The sequence below is a fragment of the Stegostoma tigrinum genome, chromosome 23 (assembly GCF_030684315.1).
Source record: "Stegostoma tigrinum isolate sSteTig4 chromosome 23, sSteTig4.hap1, whole genome shotgun sequence".
Classification (NCBI taxonomy): Eukaryota; Metazoa; Chordata; class Chondrichthyes; order Orectolobiformes; family Stegostomatidae; genus Stegostoma; species Stegostoma tigrinum.
The window spans coordinates 50,780,983-50,807,472 of record NC_081376.1 but is presented as its reverse complement, the minus strand read 5'-3'; the positions used below and the strand labels follow the sequence as shown (position 1 = coordinate 50,807,472).

Below are 26,490 nucleotides of genomic sequence, written 5' to 3'. Positions count from 1 at the left end.
CTACACACTTTATTATCACAGACCTGTTTTCCATTATCAGTGGAACGTGTCTAATATTCAGCATGACTATTAATATCCATACTTAAGGATGTAGCTGCTTTTCAAATCCATTTCTATTCCTGCTGTGACAGAGGGACAACCCATCACATTCTGGAACTTGATTACAATCTACCTTCACTATCTTTCGCAGCAGGGTTAGGTTTTCTGTCAGTTGCAGAAATCCTGCTTCCAATAAGTACTGTGTTGAACATATTTGGTAACAATGTATGCACCTTAAGACAACCAAAAAATTGTATAGTTGGCACTTCAGGCAATGTTTCTCTTCAGAAATCAGGAATGTGTCATGCCTGCAAGCTGCTTTAAATGAAATATTATCAGAAATGAACAGCAATTTCTGCCACAAACACACTTACTTTGTTACAGATGAACATGTGAACTCTTGAAACTGGCCAACTTCTGTGAACTCAAAGACCTCCTGATGTTTGCTTTTGTTCATTGATTTCTTCCAAATCTTTAAATTCAAGTGATGCAGATCCCTTATGGTTTAGTAATATTGAAGCTATTTAGGCCTCTCACTTCTTTGCATTTTCACAGAATGTTTTATTGTCAGCATGTAATTTGCAACGTTTTCATTACTTAGCAAAAGTGATAAGTTAGAAATTTTGTAAGCAAATTAGTTTATAAATGAAATGGGAAAGGCTGTGCTGAGGCTGATCCTCAGTGAGCTATTGTGTTACGCATCCTGGACATATTATTTAAAGGTTCTCTTCAGGTGTTCTAAATGAATTACATCCTTTGATTATTTTCCCTGTAATTTTGTTTTCCTAAACTTTGCACTTTCCCTTGGAATTTATGTTGGATTACTTTGTTTATGTTAGGGCTCACTGTGCGCTGATAAATGTTTGGATTCCAACGGTTTTTCTACGTGGACGAGCTGCTAATGCTTATCATGTTTACCAGGTATGAGTCACAGTTTCAAGCAATATAAAATGTTATCTCTTTCTTGTGTATGTTGTTAGTCAAATGTATATAATCTGTAAAATGCACCCGACTCCGTGATGCCATATTAGTGCCCCTCTTCTAATCCCCCAGAACATCCACCTTAAAAACAAAATATTGACTGAGTTCAAAATGTACACCTTGTTAGCAGAAGTCATTTTCAGTGGCTGTGAGACAAACAGTTTGCTTCATTTGGTTTCTGCTTGCACAGACTGTATATAATTTCTCTTTGTGTATGTTCTGGTGGGAAAGTTTTTTTGAAATGACATCTTGCAATCAAGAAAAAGAATAGCAAATATTTATCAATATTGACATCTCCTCCTCCACCCTTGATTTGTTGCTGTCCATTTGCCATTCTAGCTTCAGGAATACAGGAAACCTGGAGTTTGTTTTTCTTAGTCTATCCAGCTAATGTCGCCAATTCTGTTGACAAGATTTTTCTCTAACTTTTAGTTGTTAACACATTGGTTCATATTAAAACTTTGTGCTTCAGTGCTTAGCGGAGTTTTTGCTGTTATCTAAATAATTTTGTTTATAGCATTTTTTAAGATCTTGACTCATGTTCACCTACCAGATCGTCAGTTTCCAAGAAGCAAGTTCACCACTGTGAATTTGTTCCATAAGTTAGAACTCAGAGACCTCACTGACACTTTCTGGGCTTTGTCCAATACATTGGTGCTGGGTATCATAAAATTATGTAAACTTAGATACAGAAACTGCTGTTGAGCCCATCTTATCACTGATGATGGTGGCTATTTGACCTACACTCCTCAATCTAATTTCTCAACAGCTTTACAATATTACCACTGTAACATCTATCTAATCCATATGCTGCATTTTAGATTTGTGTTCCCTGGAAGTTTGTGAGTGAATTGTATATTTTTGTTAAATTGTGAACTTAGTGTATATCCTTGTAGGTACAGCCACAGAGATGATATTTTAATGAGCCAACTATCCTCACTGTTTGCCACAATAACAAGGACAACAAGTGATTTGTTATCTCACATCAGATTGGCGGAAGAGTGTACACGTGAGACAGTTTTCTTGGGTCAACAGCAGTGAAGTGGTCTGTTCCAAATATAATTGGCCAATATTCTCATGTACCCTCACCTGTGGTACTCAAAAAATTGAAAAAAAGTCGTTCTAAGTCAAAATAGAATATCTTTGTTGTGGATCCTAATATTTGATATGTTGATAGCCACATCACATAATTGGCGTGAATGATCAATAAATGCACATATATCTTTTAGATTTGATTTTGTTATTATAGCTCCTTTTTTAGAAATTCTGTCTCTGCTAGCAGTTCTCAATGATCAATTACTGATTCTCATCTTTCTTTGGGGAGACATCTTTTGTCTTGTGACAGGGTTCACACAATTCTACTGGCCATCTTTTAAAATAGATTATCTTTTCATATGCACATTTGCTTTTTAGTGGAATGGAAATTTGACTGTTTACAGTTTTGTCAGTCATATGCATGGACTGTCATATGCAACTTCAGATCTGAAAAATATTTTACTGATGTAACCTAGTGACTGTAACCATGGATTTTGATTCACAAGACTGCAGTCATGACTGAAGCCTCGACTGTATACCGGTTCATCCTCTCCACCCCTCTCACCCACTCCAACCTCTCCCCCGCAGAACGGGCAGCCCTCCGCTCCCTCCGCTCCAACCCAACCTCACCATCAAACCCGCAGACAAGGGTGGCGCAGTGGTAGTATGGCACACTGACCTCTACATCGCCGAGGCCAAACGCCAACTCTCCGACACCACCTCCTACTGCTCCCTTGATCATGACCCCACCCCCGAGCACCAAACCATCATCTCCAACACCATTCACGACCTCATCACCTCAGGGGACCTCCCACCCACAGCCTCCAACCTCATTGTTCCCCAACCCTGCACGGCCCGTTTCTATCTCCTTCCCAAAATCCACAAACCTGCCTGCCCTGGTCGACCCATTGTCTCAGCCTGTTCCTGCCCCACCGAACTCATCTCCACCTATCTGCACTCCATTTTCTCCCCTTTGGTCCAGAAACTCCCTACCTACGCCCGTGACACCACCCACGCCCTCCACCTCCTCCAGGACTTCCAATTCCCTGGCCCCCAACACCTCATTTTCACCATGGACGTCCAGTCCCTATACACCTGTATTCCGCATGCAGATGGCCTCAAGGCCCTCCGCTTCTTCCTGTCCCACAGGCCCGACCAGTCCCCCTCCACCGACACCCTCATTCGCCTAGCCGAACTCGTCATCACCCTCAACAACTTCTCTTTCGATTCTTCCCGCTTCCTACAGACAAAGGGGGTGGCCATGGGCACCCGCATGGGCCCCAGCTCTGCCTGCCTGTTTGTAGGTTACGTGGAACAGTCCCTCTTCCGCACCTACACAGACCCCAAACCCCACCTCTTCCTCCGTTACATTGATGACTGTATCGGCGCTGCCTCTTGCTCTCCAGAGGAGCTCAAACCGTTCACCCACTTCACCAACACCTTCCACCCCAAACTTCAGTTCACCTGGGCCATCTCCAGCACATCCCTCACCTTCCTGGACCTCTCAGTCTCCATCTCAGGCAACCAGCTTGTAACTGATGTCCATTTCAAGCCCACCGACTCCCACAGCTACCTAGAATACACCTCCTCCCACCCACCCTCCTGCAAAAATTCCATCCCCTATTCCCAATTCCTCCGCCTCCGCCGCATCTGCTCCCACGATGAGGCATTCCACTCTCACAAATCCCAGATGTCCAAGTCCTTCAAGGACCGCAACTTTCCCCCCACAGTGGTCGAGAACGCCCTTGACCGCGTCTCCCGCATTTCCCACAACACATCCCTCACACCCCGCCCCCGCCACAACCGCCCAAAGAGGATCCCCCTCGTTCTCACACACCACCCCACCAACCTCCGGATACAACGTATCGTCCTCCGACACTTCCGCCATCTACAATCCGACCCCACCACCCAAGATATTTTTCCATCCCCACCCTTGTCTGCTTTCTGGAGAGACCACTCTCTCCGTGACTCCCTTGTTTGCTCCACACTGCCCTCCAACCCCACCACACCCGGCACCTTCCCCTGTAACCGCAGGAAATGCTACACTTGCAGGCCCCAAGATGACTTTCCATATTAAGCAGAGGTTCACCTGCACATCTGCCAATGTGGTATACTGCATCCATTGTACCTGGTGTGGCTTCCTCTATTTTGGGGAAACCAAGCGGGGGCTTGGGGACCGCTTTGCAGAACACCTCCGCTCGGTTCGCAATAAACAACTGCATGTCCCAGTCGCAAACCATTTCCACTCCCCCTCCCATTCTTTAGATGACATGTCCATCATGGGCCTCTTGCAGTGCCACAATGATGCCACCCGAAGGTTGCAGGAACAGCAACTTATATTCCGCTTGGGAACCCTGCAGCCCAATGGTATCAATGTGGACTTCACCAGCTTCAAAATCTCCCCTTGCCCCGCTGCATCCCAAAACCAGCCCAGTTCGTCCCCTCCCCCCACTGCACCACACAACCAGCCCAGCTCTTCCCCTCCACCCACTGCATCCCAAAACCAGTCCAGCCTGCCTCTGCCTCCCTAACCTGTTCTTCCTCTCACCCATCCCTTCCTCCCACCCCAAGCCGCACCTCCATGTCCTACCTACTAACCTCATCCCACCTCCTTGACCAGTCCATCTTCCCTGGACTGACCTATCCCCTCCCCACCTCCCCACCTATACTCTCCTCTCCACCTATCTTCTTTTCTCTCCATCTTCGGTCCGCCTCCCCCTCTCTCCCTATTTATTCCAGAACCCTCACCCCATCCCCCTCTCTGATGAAGGGTCTAGGCCTGAAACGTCAGCTTTTGTGCTCCTGAGATGCTGCTTGGCCTGCTGTGTTCATCCAGCTCCACACTTTATGATCACCGGTTCATAAACTCTGTTTCCCCGGAGAAAAAATGAAACACTTATCAAGGAGCACTGACCAATATCAACAGAAAACTTTATTACTGACTATCTCAGAAGTGGGAATTTAGCAAACAGTATCAACAATGGGTGTAGTTACAAACACAGTGGTAAACCTAATACAGCAGTGATTTTTTTTCTCAGAAACTTGGGAAATTCTTGGACCATGCTTTACAGGGCACATCAGCGAGGCCTTGCAGATGAGTTGATGCAATTTTCTCATCACTAATGTTCATAGACGAAAAAAATCATGAGAACAATATTCGAAATCTGCTGATAAACAGACTGCTTAGAGAAGCATGCAGTATTCCTTCATAATATCCTTATGGGCATGCCCAGTTGTAGTCTTACATAAGGATTAATTTTATTTGAGGTGAGTTGCACCCAGTTTTTTGTTTATAAATCAAGAGGCTGCCTCCTGGAGTGAATTCTTTAATTGGTGCAATGGGAATTCAGGAGCAGGAGTAGCCCAATGATCCCTACAGGCATGCTGGATCATGGCTCATCATCCATCTCAATGTAATTTTCCCATACTGTCCCATAATTCTTCATGTCATTTTTATCTAGAAATCCAACAATCTCCAGCTTGATTATTCTTAAAGACTGACCCTCCACAACCTCATCAGGTACAGAATACCAAAGATTCACTATCCTCTGAGTATAAAATATATTCCTTTTCTCAGTCCCAGATGGCTTTACCCCTTATTCTAAGGCTGTGTCCCCTGATTCTACACACTCTAGACACAGGAAACATCCTTTCTACATCTACTCTGTCATAATTTTATAAGTTTCAATGGTATCATATCTTATTCTACTGAACTCTGAAGAATACACATTCACAGAGGAAGTCTCCTTCATCTCCTCTAATGGGACAGACCCACCATTCCATGAATTAGTCTGGTGAACCTCTGTTACATCCCTGCTATAAAATAAATTGATGAATGCTTTTATTTATTGTTTAAAATATCTCAAAGCCCTCAATGTTTATGTAAACTAAAACTAATTGGAATTATTGTTTTTATAGTTTTACCCTTGCAAATTTTCCTTTGTTGCAAATAATTGTCAAGCTTGGTATGATATCTCGTTTCACAATAAAATGTTAGGTAGGATTCTTGTGATTTAGGGATCTAATTCAAGTATGACCTGAACACCAACTAGGCAATTGATGTGACACATGGCATTGGCCAATAATTTAAGCCCTATGTCATCTACAGGCCTTTCTAATACCTATTTGAAAAGTCAGCTGTGGTTTATCTTTGGTTGAGGATTTAAAAGGGTACAGTATGTAAACACAAGTTATGATCAGTTTTTGGTTGCAATTGTTATATTGCCCTGGAATTTGCAGTCAACAACAAAGGCACTTGTTGCTGACTTTGAAGAAAACTTTGCCGAGAGATCTAACGATCCCCCTTGGTGAGAATCTGACCTGCACCCAATACACAGTGAATGACAGTGTTCTTCAATGGGAATTCACCATCTGGAGTTGTAATGTTGACATCAAGCTATCCAAGCAGCCTTAAAGAATTCACACAGACAGCCAATAAAGAAATTAAAAGTACCATATTCAAATCATATGTTAAGCATTCTGCAAATAGTACATTAAAAAAAGGGCCATACAAATGGGTGATCGTAGAAGCTGCAACATCATGAAAGAAAATTACAGCTGTTATTTCTGAAAATAACTTTGGTTAATATAAAACTAAAACTCAATCTTAGTGAGACCTTGAATGATAGTCCTGAAATATAATATTATAGATCCAGATATGTTGTTTAACAATGGTTGTTCTCAGAATGCCATTGAGAATTCTCATTAAACAATCTGCAATCAATTTTTAACGCGTTTTCTAACATCGCTGTGCAAGAAAAAAATTTATCAAGAGCTTTAAAAGGTTCCTGGCAGTGGTAGGTGGTAAGATGAGGGAGCAGAGCGAGGGAACAGTCTGAGTGTACCCTGTGGAGGAGCAGTGAGTGGCAGAATGCACCTAAGAATTCTTGTATTAACATGTACTTGTGCTAGATCCTGAAGCCATGGTCACTTTCAGAGAGTGACTATTGACAGTTTGCCAATTAAAACCCCCTCCAAACAATCTTTGCCAATGTGTTTGGATTATGACTACACTCCTTTGTCAGTTAGCTAAAAGCATGAATCATCGAGTTTGTGATATCTAGCTTTACTTCTTCATTTTTGATGACTGTTCCTTGATTAGCAAACAATTCTCATTTGCAGAACTTTTAGAATAAGCTGTTGACCAAGGGTAATATACTGTAATGAATTGGAGCATTAAAAATTCAACAGAAAGACACCATGCTGCTAGCAAATTTATTTAGTTGAGTCTGTGGTTTCTTATGCAAGAGTACTTCGAATAAAGTAATTGTCCCAAACCTACCTTCCCTTTCAAATAACACAGTATTTCACTGCATGACTCATATACACTCTCTATTTCTGTATCTTCACCCCCATCCAAACTAATTTACACCGTAGATCGTTATATCACTCATAGCCATTCTCCAGTGCAACAACTGTATGAAACACCCCATGGACACGAATTGAACATCTCCAACTCTGTTATGAAACCTGGATGACAGCTTGGGCTGAAAACACCTTCTCACATAAACATGTATCAGTGATAATGGGAACTGCAGATGCTGGACAATCCAAGATAACAAAGTGTGAAGCTGGATGAACACAGCAGGCCAAGCAGCATCTCAGGAGCACAAAAGTTGACGTTTCGGGCCTGGACCCTTCATCTGATGAAGACCCTCTGATGAAGAGTCTAGGCCCGAAATGTCAGCTTTTGTGCTCCTGAGATGCTGCTTGGCCTGCTGTGTTCATCCAGCTTCACACTTTGGTATCTCACATAAACATGTTGTTTCTGACCTAATGTCTTAACCATCAATTCCCCCAAGAGCATATTGACAATCCACAATAAAATATGGACTGCACATGGCAATATAGCTGCCTGTACAAAAGACACCTCAAATCTTATCTGGCTGTCGTTTTCTATAACCTTGACCAAACCATGGAACTCATAATTATATCTTGCCCTGACTCAATGTTGGAACAATTTGGAGTTACACTTGCTCATCTGCAGAGCAATGGACTGTCTAGGGAAATTGACATTATAACTGCGAAGACATCTTCTGCTCCTACAGTCATACAAAACAAAACAAAAGTGCAATAACATTATGAACCATTTTAAGTGTTGACTAGAATGTGCGTCAACCATATGTAAGCAGCATCTGCTGAAAGAAACCCATTTTAGTGATTGGAAAAGGCAACGTATTTGTTTTTTCAGACTCTGGCTTCTGAGGAAGTGTGTTGTGCTAACTTTGGATTCAGTGATTGCAGACCAGTGTTGGAAGTCTGTGATCTACAGTTAATGGCTCCATGGTAGAGTTAGAAACAAAATTTCTTTTCGTGTGTATTAAATAATGTTTGAAGGCGCAGGTCTGACTTTATAATGAATTTTATATGTTTAAATTTGAACTTTAAAATTCAATGAGCCTAGTTACTTCTTGGGATGGCTGCTCAAAATTAAGGAAACGTATTTGGCCTCTAATTTTTATTGTGGAATTAATGAATTGTTTCTTGTGTGCAGAGAGGTTCTGTTTTTGGTGTATTCTGCCACAGTTACCTGAAAATTATCAGTATTTCTACAAAATCTCAAGCATCACTGAATTTCAGATGCAATCATGTGGATTGTGCTATATGACATTGCTAAAATTTGTGATATTGATTTGCCCCCCCCACCATTATACGGTTTCTTTTATGGAGGTGAGAATCCATTTCAGCCAAGCATTTGTCAAAACATTCATTGTTTTGTAAATGACTGAAGAACGGTTTCCATTTGCAGACCAAGCCTCCAGTGAACTGATCTTACATTGTTGTTTTTTGGCTGTCTTTACTTGGGGCAGCCAAAATTGAACAGTTAAGACATATTGTGAATATAATATTCACTGTTGAATACATAGTGTACTCAGTTCAATTCCTGTTGTCTCTGAATATAGAAAAAAACACATCACTGATATGAACTGACATGTTTTAAAAGCAAGGCTCTCGAATTGAGTAAAAAACATAGCAAGAAATTGTGCAGGAAAGTATTTAGTAAGAAAACTGGGAGGAGTTCATGTTTGTTTGTTTATTTTCATCGTGGCTTTAGTGGGTCCGTTGGTATCTTCTTGATCCATCTCTCACTTTCCTCAAGATTTTCATCGTCCATGTCTCAATATTATCTTCCTCTTCTGTTTTTGCTTTCATTTCCTCTTTCAATTATTGCCAGGAGAGGGGTGTCAGGTCTTCATTTCTAATGGCCGTACTTTCTAACTTTCTTTCTCCAACTGTACTCAGGAAGACTTGTTAGTTTCTGAACTTCTACTCTCGATCTTCCTACATTTCCAGCTGATAACGAGTATTGTCCACTACACCCACGTTGCAAAAGCTGTTATTTTCCTCTCACCTTCTTTCTTCATGAAGCCTAATGCTCACCTCTTTGCATTGCAACTGTATACGCTAGTGACTGTACAAGACATTTTGTCATCTCAGTATGGATTTGTAGATGCTACTTCAATCACTGATGATGCATTTTGCCAAAGCATTCCATAGGGGTGAAGGTGTTTTGGGGTAGGTGGGATTGCAACCTATTATATAAAATGTTTAATTTTGCCCAGGGCATTTCCCATTGTTTGGTACAGGGAGCAGGAGCATTTGATGTATAATGTTTCAATAGCAATAACTAGAATTTGCATTATACTTTTAATATGCCTTTTATTTTCCATCATGAGCCCAGTTGATGGTACTACTGGATAATTTGTTGTTAACAAACTGATCAGTCACTGCAACATTGTCACATGAGGTTGCTGAGTTCCTTTAACAACAGAAGTTAATTGCACAAAAGATTTTAAAAATAAGCTATCTAGATATAAAACACAGTTAGAAAGACCTTCAAACACGCAGCAAAGCAAGTTTTTCAAACTATTCCCTCCACCATCAATTCACAGAGATTTGAGTCCAGAGAAATTACACTGTGTCCCGCAAGTTGCCTTCATTGGTCAATGCATCAGGTATAGGAGTTGGGACGTCATGTTGCAGCTGTACAGGACATTAGTGAGGTCACTTCTGGAATACTGTGTTAAGTTCTGGTCTCCCTGCTGTAGGGAAGATGTTGTTAAACTTGAAAGGGTTCAGAAAAGATTAATATGGAGGTTTCCAGGATTGGAGAGTTTGAGCTATGGAAGTTGAATAAGCTGGGGCTATTTTGCCTGCAAAATTGGAGGCTGAGGGGTAACATATAGAGTTTATACAATCAGAAGGGGAATGGATAGGGTGGATAGCCAAATTTGTTTCTTTTTTCCCCAGTGTGGCGTTGTCCTAAACCAGAGGGCATAGGTTTAATTGAGGGGCCAAAGATTTAAAAGTGACCTAAGGGGCAGTATTTGTCATGCAGAGGGTGATGCATGTATGGAATGAGCTGCCAGAGGAAGTGTTGGAGACTGGTACAATTACATCATTTGAAGGGCGTCTGGATGGGTACGTGAATAGAAAGGATTTAGAGGGTTATGGGCCAAATACTGGCAATTGGGACTGAATTAATTCAGGATATCTAGTTGATGCAGCTGAGTTAGACCGGAGGGTCTGTTTCCATGCTCTGTCTATGACTGTGACTTCTCAGGGTGCTATTTGATTCACTCCTGGCGCTTTGCTTGCTGTCAATTGTGGAGACAACTTGATGAGCCTTTTCCAAATCTGCCAATATAAACTCTTCCACAACTCCAAAAGCCTAGCTTTCTCAGTTCTAAAAAGGTTTCAGATTTCTAACCAAGCCTGCTTGGCTTGCAAGTTGCACAAACTAAGCTTTTCTACAGAGATGACATTGTTTTTCCTGACTTGTCTTATAGTCCTGTAAGAAAAGAAACTGTGATTACTTCTGAGACCAGTCGAATCTCCTCTGGACTGCCCAAAAAATATTCATGCTGTGTGTTTTAAAATCTAAAATCAATCTTCAATGAGAACAAGCTAATGGCCTTCAATGTTTACCCATGTGCCGTTCATCTCTAGAGTATTATCAATTTTCCACTAATGAATCACAGAGGTCTGTAGCCACATGCTTTCTGAGCAATGCTGGGTTAATCACTATACTGGGAGCACTCTTTGATCACCCCTCTCCAAAACTCCCTTTCCACTTTTTTGAAATCCAAACTCCAAAGTTCATCCTGTGTTTCAAAATGTGAGAAAGGTACAGGATTCTAAAACAGAAGGAAAGACCTTTGGAGGAGTTGGAGCTTTGTTGGAGAAATGGATTTTAAAAATGTGTTTAAAGATAGAGAAAGAGGTGGCAAGATTTCGGAAGGAGGGATAGAACTGAAATTTCTTATGGCACTTGAGAAGAGCTTTGAAATCGAGGGGAAAGACTCTAGAGAACCATGGAGAATATTTAAATTTGATGAGTTTGGATCCAGTAAAGTGATGGGGATGGAGATGATGGGTTTGGACGTTAATGAAAGAGATAAACAGCAAAGTTTTAGATGTTTTGAGATCATGGAGGGCTGACGATGAGAGACTGTCTAAGGGTGCTGGTACAGTTGAGTCGGAAAGCCCCAAAGGGATGTAAAAGGATTTCACTAGCAGAGGATGTTAGATAAAACCCTCTATCTGTATTGTATTCTGTACTAAGAACAAGACTTGAAGTGAAACAGATTAATGTGGAAAGATGTGGTTCTCATTGAAATGGTGAATTTTAAAGGGTGAGGGGACGCTGTAAGGAAATTATCCAGAAGTATAGTTAGAATGGATACGTAGCAGGAGTGGTCAGGGCTTATGGCAGGGGGAAAAGAAAGTGACAGGCAGTTAACAGGGTGATTTTAATTTTACAGTTTGTAATATGAGAGCAAGAGGATGGGACCGAGATAAACATAAAAAAAAACCATGAGAGTAAAGGCATTAGATTGTTCTCATCCTCCAGGTGACCAGAAATAATATGCATCATTCGATCGGAAATCAAAGCTGTGTGGAATTTGATGTGAATAAGTTGACATTGCTTATTGGTGAGTTGACCAGTTGTGTGTCCAGCATACTTGAGTTTGAAACCCCTTGTTTTGAGAGAATAGATGTAGAGTTGTGTCAGTGTTGGAAACATTGCTTGTGATGAGAGTTGCAGTGATGGGGAGGCAATACAGTAAAATTACCTCATGAATGGTGTCAAGAAATGATGCTACATATAGAGTGAATTAGCTCCAGCATCTCCTGTCTTACACAGCTTAATCCCTTTGAACCCTGTCCAACCATTCATGATCAAAGGCACTGTGCTGTGAACATGAGTGTGTGAAGTGCTTACAAAAGGTTAAACACATATATCCTGTGCATCTCAAACATATAAAATAAGACCTTGCATTTATAGAGAACACCTTCCAAGCCCACCAGACATCTCAACACATTTTACAGCTGATGTAGTACTTTTGAAGTGTTGCAACGTAGGAAAGGCAGCAGCCAATTTGTGCACAGCGAGCTCTCACAAATAGCAATGTGATGATAATCTGTTTTTGTAATGTTGATTAAAGGATAAGTATTGGCCAAAACACTGGGAATAACAATCTTGCTCTTCCTCAACAGTTCAGGAATTTTTACATCAGGATGTGAATGTAGGCAGTGCCTCAGTTTAACATTTCATCTGAAAGACAGTATCTCCGACACTACAGCACATCATCAGGCTGAAACTATTTCAGTAGTCAATTCAGTTCATATCCAAAACAAAAGTTTATTGTCGTAACTAGTAAGCTGATAAATAGCCATGTCTGATTTGACTGGGATGGACAAGGTCAGAAGTCACATGACACCAGGTTACTGTTGTATGCTGTTCCTTCTTCAGGTGGAGGAACCATTTCACCACTTCTCCTGACAAAGGAACAGTGCTCCGAAAGCTTGTGATTTCAAATAAACCTGTTGGACTGTAACCTGGTGTCATGTGACTTAAGGCCTGATTTAACCCAGGGAAGTTTTTTGTCTCTTTTTACTTGAATATTTTCACTCTGAAACCCAAGCATTATTACGCTAGAAACATGACTGTTTTACTAACTGCCAGAATTACCTTTATGTTTTCAACTGCTTAGTTTGGCTCAAGTCCTTTGATACTTTAGCCCATCCTTGGCTTAAGATCTAGGTAGGCTTTTTGTAGCCTAAGGACAAAAGGACAAGAGACTGGTTGATCCAGTGGACAAAACTATGTTAGATCAAGTTCAGTGCGGGGAGGTGTGAGATTATCCACTTTGGATCCAAGAAAATCAAATTAGATTATTTTCTGTTCTGAAGAAAGGTCACTGGACACAAAATGTTAACTCTGCTTTCTCTCCACAGATGCTGCCAAATCTGCTGAGTTTCTCCAGCAATTTCTGATTTTGTTTCTAATAACAGCGTGTTTGGATTTGTTTTTATTATTTTCTTAATGATATGAGACTAGGAACTACAGAGGTGGAAAGCATTTTTTGTGCCCAGAGCTCATGCAAAGATATAAAAGTAACCAAAACAAAACTAATTGAATATTTGCCTTTGTCTCAAGGGATCAGGAAATTGAAGGGGAATCAGTGATGTTACAGCCTTGGCCACCCCAACTGGAAGGATGTTTTAAATTTGCCAAGATTTTTTAGAATAAATTGTGTGAGGCTGCATAAACTCAACTTCTTTACCTTACATTGTGAAGGTGAAGGTAATCTATATGGAAACTGCAGGGGATGGGTACATTAGAAATGTGGAGCTTATTCAAGGAAAAGCTCCTGTGTGTCCTAGATAAGTATGTACCTGTCAGGCAGGGAGGAAGCTGTAGAGTGCGGGAGCCGTGGTTTACGAAGGAGGTGGAATCTCTGGTCAAGAGGAAGAAGAAGGCTTATGTTAGGATGAGATGTGAAGGCTCAGTTAGGGCACTTGAGGGCTACAAGGTAGCCAGGAAAGATCAAAAGAGAGAGCTCAGAAGTGCCAGGAGGAGACATGAGAAGTTGTTGGCGGATAGGATCAGGATAAACCCTAAGGCTTTCTATAGGTATTTAAGGGATAAAAGAATGACGAAAGTAAGATTAGGCCCAATCAAGGATAGTAGTGGTAAGTTGTGTTTGGAGTCAGATGAGATAGGGGAAGCGCTAAATAAATATTTCTCAACAGTATTCACTCTAGAAAACGACAATGTTGTCGAAGAGAATACTGAGATACATGCTACTAGACTATGTGGGATTGAGGTTCAGAAGGAAGAGGTATTAGAAATCCTTCAGAAGGTGAAGATAGATAAGTCCCCTGGGCCAAATGGGATTTATCCTCGGATCCTCTGGGAAGCCAGGGAGGAGATTGCCGAGCCTTTGGCATTGATCTTTAACTCGTCATTGTCTACAGGAATAGTGCCAGATGACTGGAGGATAGCAAATGTGGTTCCCCTGTTCAAGAAGGGGAGTAGAGACAATCCTGGTAATTATAGACCAGTGAGCCTTACCTCAGTTGTTGGTAAAGTGTTGGAAAAGGTTATAAGGGATAGGATTTATAATCTTCTAGAAAAAAATAAATTGATTAGGGATAGTCAGCACGGTTTTGTGAAGGGAAGGTCGTGCCTCACAAACCTTATTGAGTTCTTTGAGGTGGTGACCAAACAGGTAGATGAGAGTAAACCGGTTGATGTGGTGTATATGGATTTCAGCAAGGCGTTCGATAAGGTTCCCCACAATAGGCTATTGTACAAAATGCGGAGGAATGGGATTGTGGGAGATATAGCAGTTTGGATTGGAAATTGGCTTGCTGAAAGAAGACAGAGGGTGGTAGTTGATGGGAAATGTTCGTCCTGGAGACCAGTTACTAGTGGTGTACCGCAAGGGTCGGTGTTGGGTCCACTGCGGTTTGTCATTTTTATAAATGACCTGGATGAGGGCGTAGAAGAATGTGTTAGTAAATTTGGAGACGACACTAAGGTCGGTGGAGTTGTGGATAGTGAGGAAGGATGCTGTTGGTTGCAGAGAGACATAGATAAGCTGCAGAGCTGGGCTGAGAGGTGGCAAATGGAGTTTAATGCAGACAAGTGTGAGGTGATGCACTTTGGTAGGAGTAACCGGAAGGCAAAGTACAGGGCTAATGGTAAGATTCTTAGCAGTGTGGAGGAGCAGAGAAATCTCAGTGTCCATGTACACAGATCCTTGAAAGTTGCCACCCAGGTTGACAGGGCTGTTAAGAAGGCATACAGTGTTTTAGCTTTTATTAATAGATGGATCGAGTTCTGGAACCAAGAAGTTATGGTGAAGCTGTACAAAAGTCTGGTGCGGCCGCACTTGGAGTATTGTGTACAGTTCTGCTCACCGTATTATAAGAAGGATGTGGAAGCTTTGGAAAGGGTGCAGAGGAGATTTACTAGGATGTTGCCTGGTATGGAGGGAAGATCTTACGAGGAAAGGCTGATGGACTTGAGGCTGTTTTCATTAGAGAGAATAAGGTTGAGAGGTGACTTAATTGAAACATATAAAATAATCAGAGGGTTAGATAGGGTGGATAGGGAGAGCCTTTTTCCTAGGATGGTGACGGTGAGCACGAGGGGGCACAGCTTTAAATTGAGGGGTGAAAGATATAGGACAGATGTCAGAGGTAGTTTCTTTACTCAGAGAGTAGTAAGGGAATGGAACACTTTGCCTGCAACGGTAGTAGATTTGCCAACTTTAGGTACATTTAAGTCGTCATTGGATAAGCATATGGACGTACATGGAATAGTGTAGGTTAGATGGGCTTGAGATCGGTATGACAGGTCGGCACAACATTGAGGGCCGAAGGGCCTGTACTGTGCTGTAATGTTCTATGTTCTATGTTCTAGATATTTCAGATGTAGATATAAAGCAGTGTTCCTTCTGCTGGAGGAGTCTAAATGGAAGGGTATAATCTTAACATGAAAACTAGACCTGGAGTGTAGTTGAGAGGCACTTCTACATACAAGGAGTAGCGGAAGTAGCTAATTGTGGCCCCAAAAGGCTTAGATGCTGACCAATTAAACTTCTCAAAACTGACAGCAACAAATTTTTATTGATTGAAGTACGAAAGGATATTGACCAGAGACATGTAGAAGAAGTGAGTTTTGAGAAGATTTGTAGCTCAGGTTGAGGTTCTAGATGTGAGTTTGCTCACTGAGCTGGAAGGTTCGCTTTCAGACGTTTCGTCACCATTCTAGGTAACTTCATCAGTCAGCCTCCAGTGAAGCACTGGTGTTATGTCCCGCTTTCTGTTTATCTGTTTAGGTTTCCTTGGGTTGATGTTGTCATTGCCTGTTTCTCAGACAGTGGTAGATGGGCTCCAAATCCATGAGTTTGGTGATGGACACATTGTCAACAAACACATTGATTTGGAGCCCATCTACCCCCCTCTGAGAAAAAGAACAAGAAACGTCTAAAAACGAACCTTTCAGCTCAGCGAGTAAACTCACATCCAGCTGGTAGAAGAAGTTGTGATGTAGATCAACAATGATCTGATTGAATGATAGAACAGGCTTGTAAGGGCTGAATGTCCACTGTTTTTACTAATATTTTCCTCCCACTGCTTTCTGATCAGCCATTTATCCTACACAGCTGAAGGTTTTACTATTGGTGTGCTCAAAGAAACTATGGGAATGCACAGATCAAAACTAGGGGGCATAGTTTCTCAAATGGGACTTACTTCATTAGTGATTCAGAGCTAACATTATCTTTACATTTAATTAATTAAGTTAATAGGTAATGTAAAGCCCATTTGGAGCTACCAGTGACAGTAGTCATGGACTGTAGCTCCTAATTGTTACTTTGTTTCCATTTAGTAGGCTCCACTAATTAAAAGCATGTGGCAGAGCTGTGAGTGTATGTCACAAAGAAGCCAAGTGATTATACATTCGTAATCTGACAGGTGTTAAATTTTATGGTTATCTTAGATTGAGTCTCAGTGTCAGGACATGTTACTGAGTCTGTGTTTCATAGTTCAATAAAAAGCATTTATGGTCGAAATAAGCCGACAAATTTATTGCAGAATTTGCAAACTAACTGTTATCTAGCTTGAAGTAATAAGATCAAAAATATTTAATGCATGTAACTTGAACGAATAATTATGGTAAGCTGAATATTTCCACTAGGCAGTTGACTAAGCTCAACCATTTTTTGGTAGCTATTTATTTCAATAATTCAATAAATTATTTGCCATCGCATATAATTTATGTTTCTATTGAATAACTGTACCATTTTGAGCAAAAAAATCCAAACTCTGTTTTGACAGTAATGAAAAATCCTGCATTAATTTGATGTGACTTTTTTGAATCTGTTGACCATGAAAGGATGCAGTAATAATCCAATGAAAATTTAATATCTGATCCACTGTTAAACGGACAATTGTAGCAGTTCAGAATAGGTAACAAGCCATCACTATTAATAGAGATAGCAAGAACTGCAGATGCTGGAGTCAGAGACAACACAGTGTGGAGCTGGAGGAACACAGCAGGCCGGGCAGCATCAGAGGAGCAGGCAAGTTGACGTTTGGATCGGGACTCTTCGTCAGAAATGGGGAGTGGCAAGGGAGCTGGGAAATAAATAAAGAGGAGGGGTGAGGCTGGGGAAGGTAGATAGGATGGTGATAGGTGAATGCAGCTAGAGCTAAGTGGGGATTTGGTCAGTGTGTACCCAACACTTTTCCCTGCAACTGCAAGAAGTTCTCCACCTCCCCCCTCACCTCTATTCAAGGCCCAAAAAAAACCTTTCATATCAGACAGGGGTTCACCTGCACATCTGTCAACTTGGTCTGCTGTATCCACTGATCCTGATGTGGCCTCCTCTACATAAGTGAGACCAAGGGTAGACTCGGACACTGTTTTGTAAAGCATCTGCATTCTGTACTTGACAAACGAGAATGCCTTCCGGTCACCAACCATTTTAACTCCCCCTCCCACTCCCAGGGTGACATGTCCATCCTGGGCCTCCTCCAGTGCCTCAAAGACACCACCTGCAAATTGGAGGAGCAGCGCCTCATATTCCACCTCTGGAGCCCACGGCCCGAAGGCCTGAATGTGGAATTCACCAGTTTTAAAATCTCCCCACTCCTGGCCTTATCCCACATCCAATCCTGCCCTCCCTCTCATCCCTGCCTCCCTCACCTGGGACAACCTGGCCATCTTCTCTCCTACCTATCTGCCCCACCCATCCCACTGACCAATTGCTACAACTCCCTACCTGTACTCACCTATTACCTTTGCATCTACCTTCCCCAGCTCCACTCCTCCTCTGTCTATTTATTTCGCAGCTCCCTTCCCCCTCCCCATTTCTGAAATGACGACTTTCCTGCTCCTCTGATGTTGCCTGACCTGCTGTGTACCTCCAGCTCCATGCTGTGTCATCACTATCAGTAGCTTGTTTTCAGTTTTCATAAAGTATTAAAATGCTAGTGTGACAGTGTAAACTTGAAACCTTTAATAACAGTTCAGGGATTGAAATAATCAGCAATCTGTAGTGATTGTAATAAGGTCAGCCAGCTAGACCTCATAGAAAATGAGTTCCCTCGTTGAAGCTGTTAATCTGGTCCAGTCAGGGAATCTCTGGCTGACATAAAAACAATGTGCGTCAGAGATTTTGGCATTCATGTGCCTAATTCTGTATGAGGCAGTACAATAGTCAAGCACTGTTCATGTGTAAATAAAAGATGACTTGGTGGTGAGAGGCCAGCCTCTGTGGAGTTATTTCAAACACTTTCTGAAATGATCGGTTTCCTGAGATGGAAGGGACAGGAAGAAATTGTTATAAAGGAATTAAAAGCAACATGCGAATGAACCATCTTTGGGAAGAAGGACTGAAAATAACGTTAACATATTTCCTGAGAGAGAGGGGTGGTAACACTGCATGATATGCTGCTGCCTCATGACCATAGACAGTTAGGATTGCCTGGAGAAGGAATGTCCTGACGTAAAAGGGTTTATTACAGAAAAGTTGTGTTTGCAAACAGTTAATGCCAAATATAACAAGGAACAGAGAAGCTGCTTCTGATAAGAAAGCAAGCTACAGACTTGATGACTCCAGAAGTGTAAACAGTGCTTTAAATGAATAGATCTAAAGAATCATCAATAATGTCAAATCAGCAACTTCACAAGATGGAACATCCTATAAGAATTCAACTTGAGGATCCTTCAGTTACAGAAATCTGGAGAACAAAATTGTACAAGGATTGAACCCTCGACACATCCAGAGGCATGCTTTTAGTTGGAATTGTAGCTCAATTTCACCATTAATCAGGTAATAGCTAAGTTGACTGGTGAAGTTTAACTTGCTTACTTGACAGGCCTTATTTTGGTTGCTTTGTGCAATAAAGTTTCAGTACTTGACTGTGTGAGATTTCTTAATAAGTCGTGAGTTAAAGGTAGCTTGTGGTAATTTACACAAACATTTGGGTGGTTAATATTTTCACTCTTTGTTTTCCCCTCTGGGATAAATACATGGTTCTATTGTTTTAAAAAGTCAGAGTTTTTATTGCCAAAACTAAGATGGCTGCCTATGTTCAGATGGTAATAATATTATCACACCACTGTACCGTGGTACCAGAGCCTACTGGCCACACCGTGGTTACCTAACGTGCTGGTCTCCTTATCCTCCCTCTCTCTAACTCTCCCCATCCAACCTGTCAACCCACCCACCCATCCAATGGTTACAACCCTGCTACATGCGATGTCACATCAGGCTCTTCTTTGTGTGCAGGTTTTCAGTTTTCTAATTCAATACTGGAGCAGTTCTCAGCAGCTGTAATGTTAATTCCTGCACGCTGTTCTATTACCCTGATGCACTTACATAATACGATCTGCCTGTAAAGCATGTAAGACAACACTTTTCATTGTACCTCAGTACACGTGACAGTAATAAATCAAATCAAATAATTTCTTTACGGGTTTATATTATGAAAATGGTAAACTTGGACAATGGATCGGTAGTAAGGTGTGAGGAAGCCATCTGGAATGTATAAAGGGTTAAGTGAATGCGCAAAGATCTAGCAAATGAAGTATAATGCGGGAGAATGTGAAATTGTGGACATTGGCAAGAAGAATGAAAAAAAACACATTTCTCTAAATATTGAAGACTACTGAGCTCTGAACTTCAGAATTATGGGTGTCCCTGTGAGATCCTAAGGGACTTTGACTGTTCTTGTTCAATAAGATCTGAAGTGATGCCTGAAACACGGGACCAGCTGATAGATAAATTGGTTGAGGTTTAATTGGGTGTGAATTAGGTGCATAAATATGTGGAGCTAGTAATCAGTGGGCTATGGGTTTTATGGAGTGTACTTAACTGAAGTAAAATTTTCACTAAAAGTGTGGACTTGGTTTAAACACGGTTTACTTCTGGCGTCTTAACATTTGGCAAGGTACATGTGAAAATGATGTTTCCTGTTTTGGGAGAGTATCGAGCCACTGTTTAAACTAGTGGTAACCCATTTAAGAATGATTTTTTTTCCTCACTAAGTCTGGTGAGTCTTTGGAATTCTGCTCCTGAAAAGACAGTGGAAGTGGAGTTTTAGGATATTTTTGAGACACTAGTAAATAGATTTTCTACAAGCGATGCTCTGAAAGTTTCTTAGTGGTTGGCATCAATGTGAAATAATCAGATTGCACATGATTTTATTGAATGATGGAACAGTCATTAGTCATGGTGCCACTGATCTGGCTGCTGTTACTTTCCCCTGATATGCCATACCCCTAACAGGATCCAAAACAATATATCCGTTTGAGAAAGGAGTGGCTACAGGGGAATCCTGCACTACCTGCCCATGCTTACTAGTCTTCTTGGTGGTCATTCAATACTTTTTTATTTGTGTAGCCCTTATTGGTGGTGTGACGGGCTTGCTAAATGTCCTATGTACGACATTCTCGGTTTCATGGATGCTCCATGGTGAGTCCGTCTGCACCACCAGCCTCCCTGTGTGGCAGGTCAGGAGCTGCAGCTGAACACAGCTCCTGCCTTTGTACTCAGCGTGGATACTAGATGTGTCCCTGATTTCTCTCATATTGTAGGAGGAGCACTCCACAGGTCAAAGTTCTCCAGCCATGAATCATAACAACTTCAAACAACAAAGTAGGTACCAGTTACACAGCCTTACCCACTACTCACCAATATCAAATTTCTCACTCTTGCTCTCTATTCCCCTAACAAGCTGCAAACCACAAGAGTAAGCACTCTACCCTTTATCCCCCTACAGACACTACTGACTTCTTTATGTCAAACCAAATACAATTTTAATTGTAGCTCATACATTTAGGTTTATTGTCATTGCATAGTTTTCAGTTCGGATCCATTAAGAATTTTTTTTCTCATTTATTTCATCTTGTTGTGATTTGAAATATACGTCTAAATGAAATCTTTTTCAGTGGAGTTGCTGATGACCTCAATGCTAATTTTATGTGATTGAATTCCATGAAGGTCGGTGAACCTCTCGTGTTATAGTCAGTGATGGATTCTTAGGTAGGTTTACTGGTTTTCATTCCACACCATCTGCTTTTGGAAAGTACGGTACCATTCTTGCCTCAGGGAGCTATAACCTCGAAAGAATAAGCCTAGTCGCAACAGAAGGATGTAAAATTAGACACTTGCAATAAATTTGCTTTTATTTTTAGTTGGATCACAGCCAATCAGACAGTAGGGAGATGTAAGAAAACAAAAACAATAAATTGTAACTACCTTCCAAGGTCTTGGCCTGAAATGCAGGTTTATTAGCCATGTTTCTCCTTCTCCTTCCTTTAGTTTAAAACGCTAATACATTTTGCAAAATGATTAATAATTGCTACAACTTAGAAGTTCATGTTGTTATGATGTGAGGGAATAAAAGAATTATCTAAGGCTAGTGGAAGAAGTATTGCCTTATTGTTGATGTCAGATACTTTATTTCAGCAAATTGTGTGAGCTACCTGGAATAAGACAGTGAATTTTAAGACCACAAGACATAGGAGTGGAAGTAAGGCCATTCGGCCCATCGAGTCCACGCCGCCATTTAAATCATGGCTGATGGGCATTTTCAGCTTCACTTCCCTGCACTCTCCCCGTAGCCCTTGATTCCTTGTGAGATCAAGAATTTATTCTGTGGCAATGAATTCCACAAGCCAACCACTCTCTGGCTGAAGAAATGTCTCCTCATTTCCGTTGTAAATTTACTCCCTCTAATTCTAAGGCTGTGCCCACGGGTCCTAGTCTCCCCACCTAACAAAAACGACTTCCCAGCATCCACCTTTTCTAAGCCATACATTATCTTGTATTTTGAATTTTGCAACTGAATAGTTGCAGTGGATTTTTAAAACTCCTGTATTTAACTAGAGCTAGGACTAAGGGCATGATTGTTAGTAGATTCCTAAACTATGGGTACTTCTTTGATGATGAAGCTCCTCAGCCACTGAATGCAGTGAAAAATATGGCTACCATTCAAAACGGAAAACTGAGCTTCACTTTGTATAATTATTCAATGTGTTTACAAGACTTGGTAAGAGTCAAAAACATTTGATTTGAATAAAGCTGCTAAGGGAATGTAAAGGAAGTTTACTCTTTACATCCAGTCTCTCTATTAACATATTATTCATTTTATGTTGTCTCGTCTGAATGTGTGCAGAAGTTTGACTTATGCAGTCTACCAAGAGAGAAATTGCTTATTGATTGCTGACCAAGCAAAGGCCATATTGTACAATGGTACAAGTACACAGCTGTAAAGTAGATTTTGGGACCTATTATTGGGCTGGCATCTAACAGGATTTATTGGCGTAAACTAAACATATGTTCATTTAGTCTCCAATCTTGTGACGTTGTATCAAGGAACTGAGAAAGGATTGCAAAAATAAATTTTTGCCTGAGCAGTTGACAGGAAATAACAAAAATACTGAAAAAGAAGCTAAGGACCACTCAAATGCAAACTCAAGCACTGCAACCACTACATTTTTATTCTTTTAGTGGGATACCTTTAAGAACAAGTTAAGTGATAGGCACGTCAACTTTTCCATATAATAGAATAGAATACCTACAGCGTGGAAACAGGCCATTTGGCCCAACAGATTCACACTGACCCTCCGAAGAGCATCCCACCCAGGCCCATTCCCCCACCCCATCCCATCCCAATAATCCTGCATTTCCTGTGGCTAATCCACCTACACCCTTGAACACTACTGGCAAATTAGCATGGCCAACCCAACTAACCTGCACACCTTTGGATTGTGAGAGGAAACCAGAGCACACAGAGGAAACCCGCGCAGACAATGGGAGAATGTGCAAGCTCCACACTGACAGTCGCCCGAGGTTAGAATTGAACCCAGATCCCTGGCGCTGTTAGGCAGCAGTGCTAATCCACTGAGACACTGTATTGCCTTCTAGGGCCAACATTTAGTAAACTTATTAATCTCTGCCTTTTAGAGTAAAAATTTCACACTATCACAATTGTTATGGCGTGGAAGGAGGCCATTCGGTCCATCATGTCTGCATCTGCTCCTCAATGAGCATTTTGGCTTAGGGCCAGTCAACTGTCTGACTTTAATTTCCATCTTTCCAAATGTACAACGTAAGGGAAAGAGAGCAAAGTGTGATTCACGTGAGGGAAGCTCAACAGAGCCATTTTGAATCAGTGCTGAGTTCAAACTGACCCCATTCTGGCTATACAAGGGCCTAAATCCATATTGTAGGCATTAGAGATTCATGGGAGTAGAGATGGCTGTTTCTGAAGGGTGAATAATGTCTGTTTAACTGCCATAGTCTAAAGGCTTTGAAATCCACACGTTTCAAAAAATGAATAACCAACAGGATGCAAATGTCAATGAGAGTTTTTAAAAATATTTTGATTACAGGTCAGGTAGTACAGCATCTGATCAAGAAATTCCAATAGTTATTTGTTAAGATTTCCTTCCAGGGTCTTTATGAATATTTGGTTGATTTCCAAAAGCTACAACATTTGAAAGGCATTTAGATAAGTACTTGAATAAAAAAAATGTTTGCAGGGATAGGGGCCAAGCAGGCAGTTGGGATGAGTTTAGTTTGGGATTATGGTCGGCATGGACATGTTGGACCGAAGGGTCTGTTTCTGTGCTGAATGACTCTACGGTTATCTCAGCAGGGACGGGGTTCTGAGTTTACAGTTTGACGGTCAAAGACCCCTTTAAAGGAATAGCTGTCTTTGATGTGGGATATATAGAGAAGTTTGTTTTCTGTAAGAGATTACACACTGATTTTTTAAAAATCTTGACTATGCTTGCATGATTAGGAGTTTTGTTTTACTATTCATTCTGTACAGTGGGAGTTGTATTCGACTTTTAAAATGTTATTCTATTTCATTGGTCCTGAGGTCTGCCCAGAGTAGGTACTGTGAAGTAGTCAATGTTGGCATAAAACCCCAGGAGAGATGGTGGGAGGCTTGGGGTAAAAGGAATTTTGTGTTTTGGATGGGGGCAGAAGCTGGCAAGGGAGTGTGTAAGACTGCGGGAAATTAGTAGGGCATGATTTGGTATTGGAGTTTAAAGGGCATGAGTTGGCAAGAGACTGGGGTTGGTGTATGAAATTGCAGAGGGTTACAGTGGACATATGGGGTGTGAAAGTAAATGGCTAGGAGCTGAATTCTTTGAAATATCTTGGATCAAGTCTAAGAAACCCTTGACAGGCCACTTAACCAGCTCACCTTGGCCTTGTAGGGCCGACCTGCACCTAACCATATAAAGTGACCTATTCCCGCTTTACACCAAAGCGGCCCATGTTTGAAAGACATAAAATGGCTGAAAAGGGTTGAAACAAAATGGGGCCGTATGGTCTCTAACATTTAAAGTGAAATATAAGAATACCATGGAACAGAGCTACCCAGGGTCATACCAAGACCCTGCAACCCATCAACTGAGACAGTTTTTATAAGAAAATGCCGAAGAACATACATTAATGAAAGGATGATTGTCCCAGTGAATGAGTGGCACCAGGTGCGGTTCTCAGCCCATGAACCAGCCAAGATTAATTCCCTAAACAGCTGAAAAGACAGCAGCTAAAGTTACTTTGTAGTAAATAATTGCTTCTTTGAAACTATCTGCAGTATTAAATAGACTAGTTAAAATTTCTTAATAACAGAAGTAGCCTTAACATATAGCCAAAGTATAATATAAGTGTAAGGGGGAAAGCATTTAACCCCAGATGTGAAAGTTAATTAGCCTTAGGAAATACCTTATCTTACACCCTGAGCAAGATAGATTGTTCACAACCCATTAATTACTATGTGCTGAGAGTAGAAGTAGCTGTACAACTTTACGTATTGTAACTAATTTTATAACAGAAAGTAACCTTGTAGCAATTAGTTAGAACTAATTGCTTTTTGTATTTTTGTATATATAATTGGGACAATGGGAAATATTAGAAGAATGGCTGAATTTGAATTAAAAAAGCACATGCAGTACATTGAATAATAGAATTCACACTGTCCTTAGAGATAAGCAGCTATAGATTGATTCGAAGGAGTGTAGCAAGTAAACTTTTGGAATACGATTAAATAGGATGCATAGAAAGATCCCAAGGCCAAGAGATTGCAATGTTTAGTAAATGCCATCAGACCATGGGAACCTGGGGACTGTGCGTTGGAACGCCCAGCATTGATTAGGTGTCCTGTGGGATTGGGCGTGTGGATTGAGGGGGAAGGACAGTGACTATGTTGGATTTCATTATTGTGACACAAAGTGTATAAGAGTGCTGTATTTCTTTGTAAAAGCAGAGTGTGTCATTGATCTCCCATCTGATTTAAGGAAGATTCTTTGGCTGTCTCCCTGCATCAACTGGTTTCTGCTTGAATAAGCATCTTCCACTTGCCTGAATCCTCCCTGCCTCCTCTACTTTTGTCCCCGGGTGGCGGGGGTGTATGCTGCTACATCACTCACCTGCCAAGTGGCCAATGGCTATCTACATTCTGCCTCAGATGTCAGTGACTAAAACACTAGACCCCACCCTACTCCGACGAAGGATTAGGACATTGCTTACTCGTTGAATGCCAGGATATGATCAAATCCTTATTCCATGATCTAGCAGCCCTTGGGCAAATCTGAGAAACGTAGCTAGGTGGTTGTACTGTGTAGTGTGTTCCCCATTAGCTCTGTTTAGATTTCCAGCAGCTGTTAGAGATCCTTAAGAAATTACTATTGTGCCTGCAGTTGATTTCCAGGCAGTAAGGTTGCCCTCTGCCATTCTCATTTAGAACTTGATTTGGATGAGAAATGTGGGAGTTGGGAAGGTGTTATGATTTTCTTACTGCAACCCCAACCTCCAATTCCCCCCACCATTCCGTCCTTGAGACTCAACTCTGAAGCGGGGTTTGTGGTTATAAAATGCAGCCTGTGGACTTATGGCCTGCTACATTTTGGGATGGCTTTTCTGTTAATGTGAATTATTTTGGAGGAAGTTCGCAAAGTTTACTGCAGTGGAGACTGGCATTTTTAAAACAGATGACTGATTTCTTTGTTTTTATATTCATTCATGGGATGAGGGTGACGCTGTCTAGGCCAGCATTTGTTCCCCGTGCCTAATTGCAGAGGTGGCATTTAAGAGTCAACCACATTGC

The 26,490-nt window shown here is 41.3% G+C and overlaps 1 protein-coding gene across 2 annotated transcripts in view; it reads left to right on the top strand.

Moving 5' to 3' along the window:
* The window catches only part of snx29 (sorting nexin 29), a 443,022-nt gene that overhangs the window by 306,805 nt on the left and 109,727 nt on the right, over positions 1–26,490 (top strand). For both annotated transcript variants that reach the window (XM_059654177.1, XM_059654176.1), the window contains one exon: positions 879–960. In XM_059654177.1, coding sequence (XP_059510160.1) covers positions 879–960 — 82 coding nt within the window. The remainder of the gene's footprint in view (positions 1–878; positions 961–26,490) is intronic.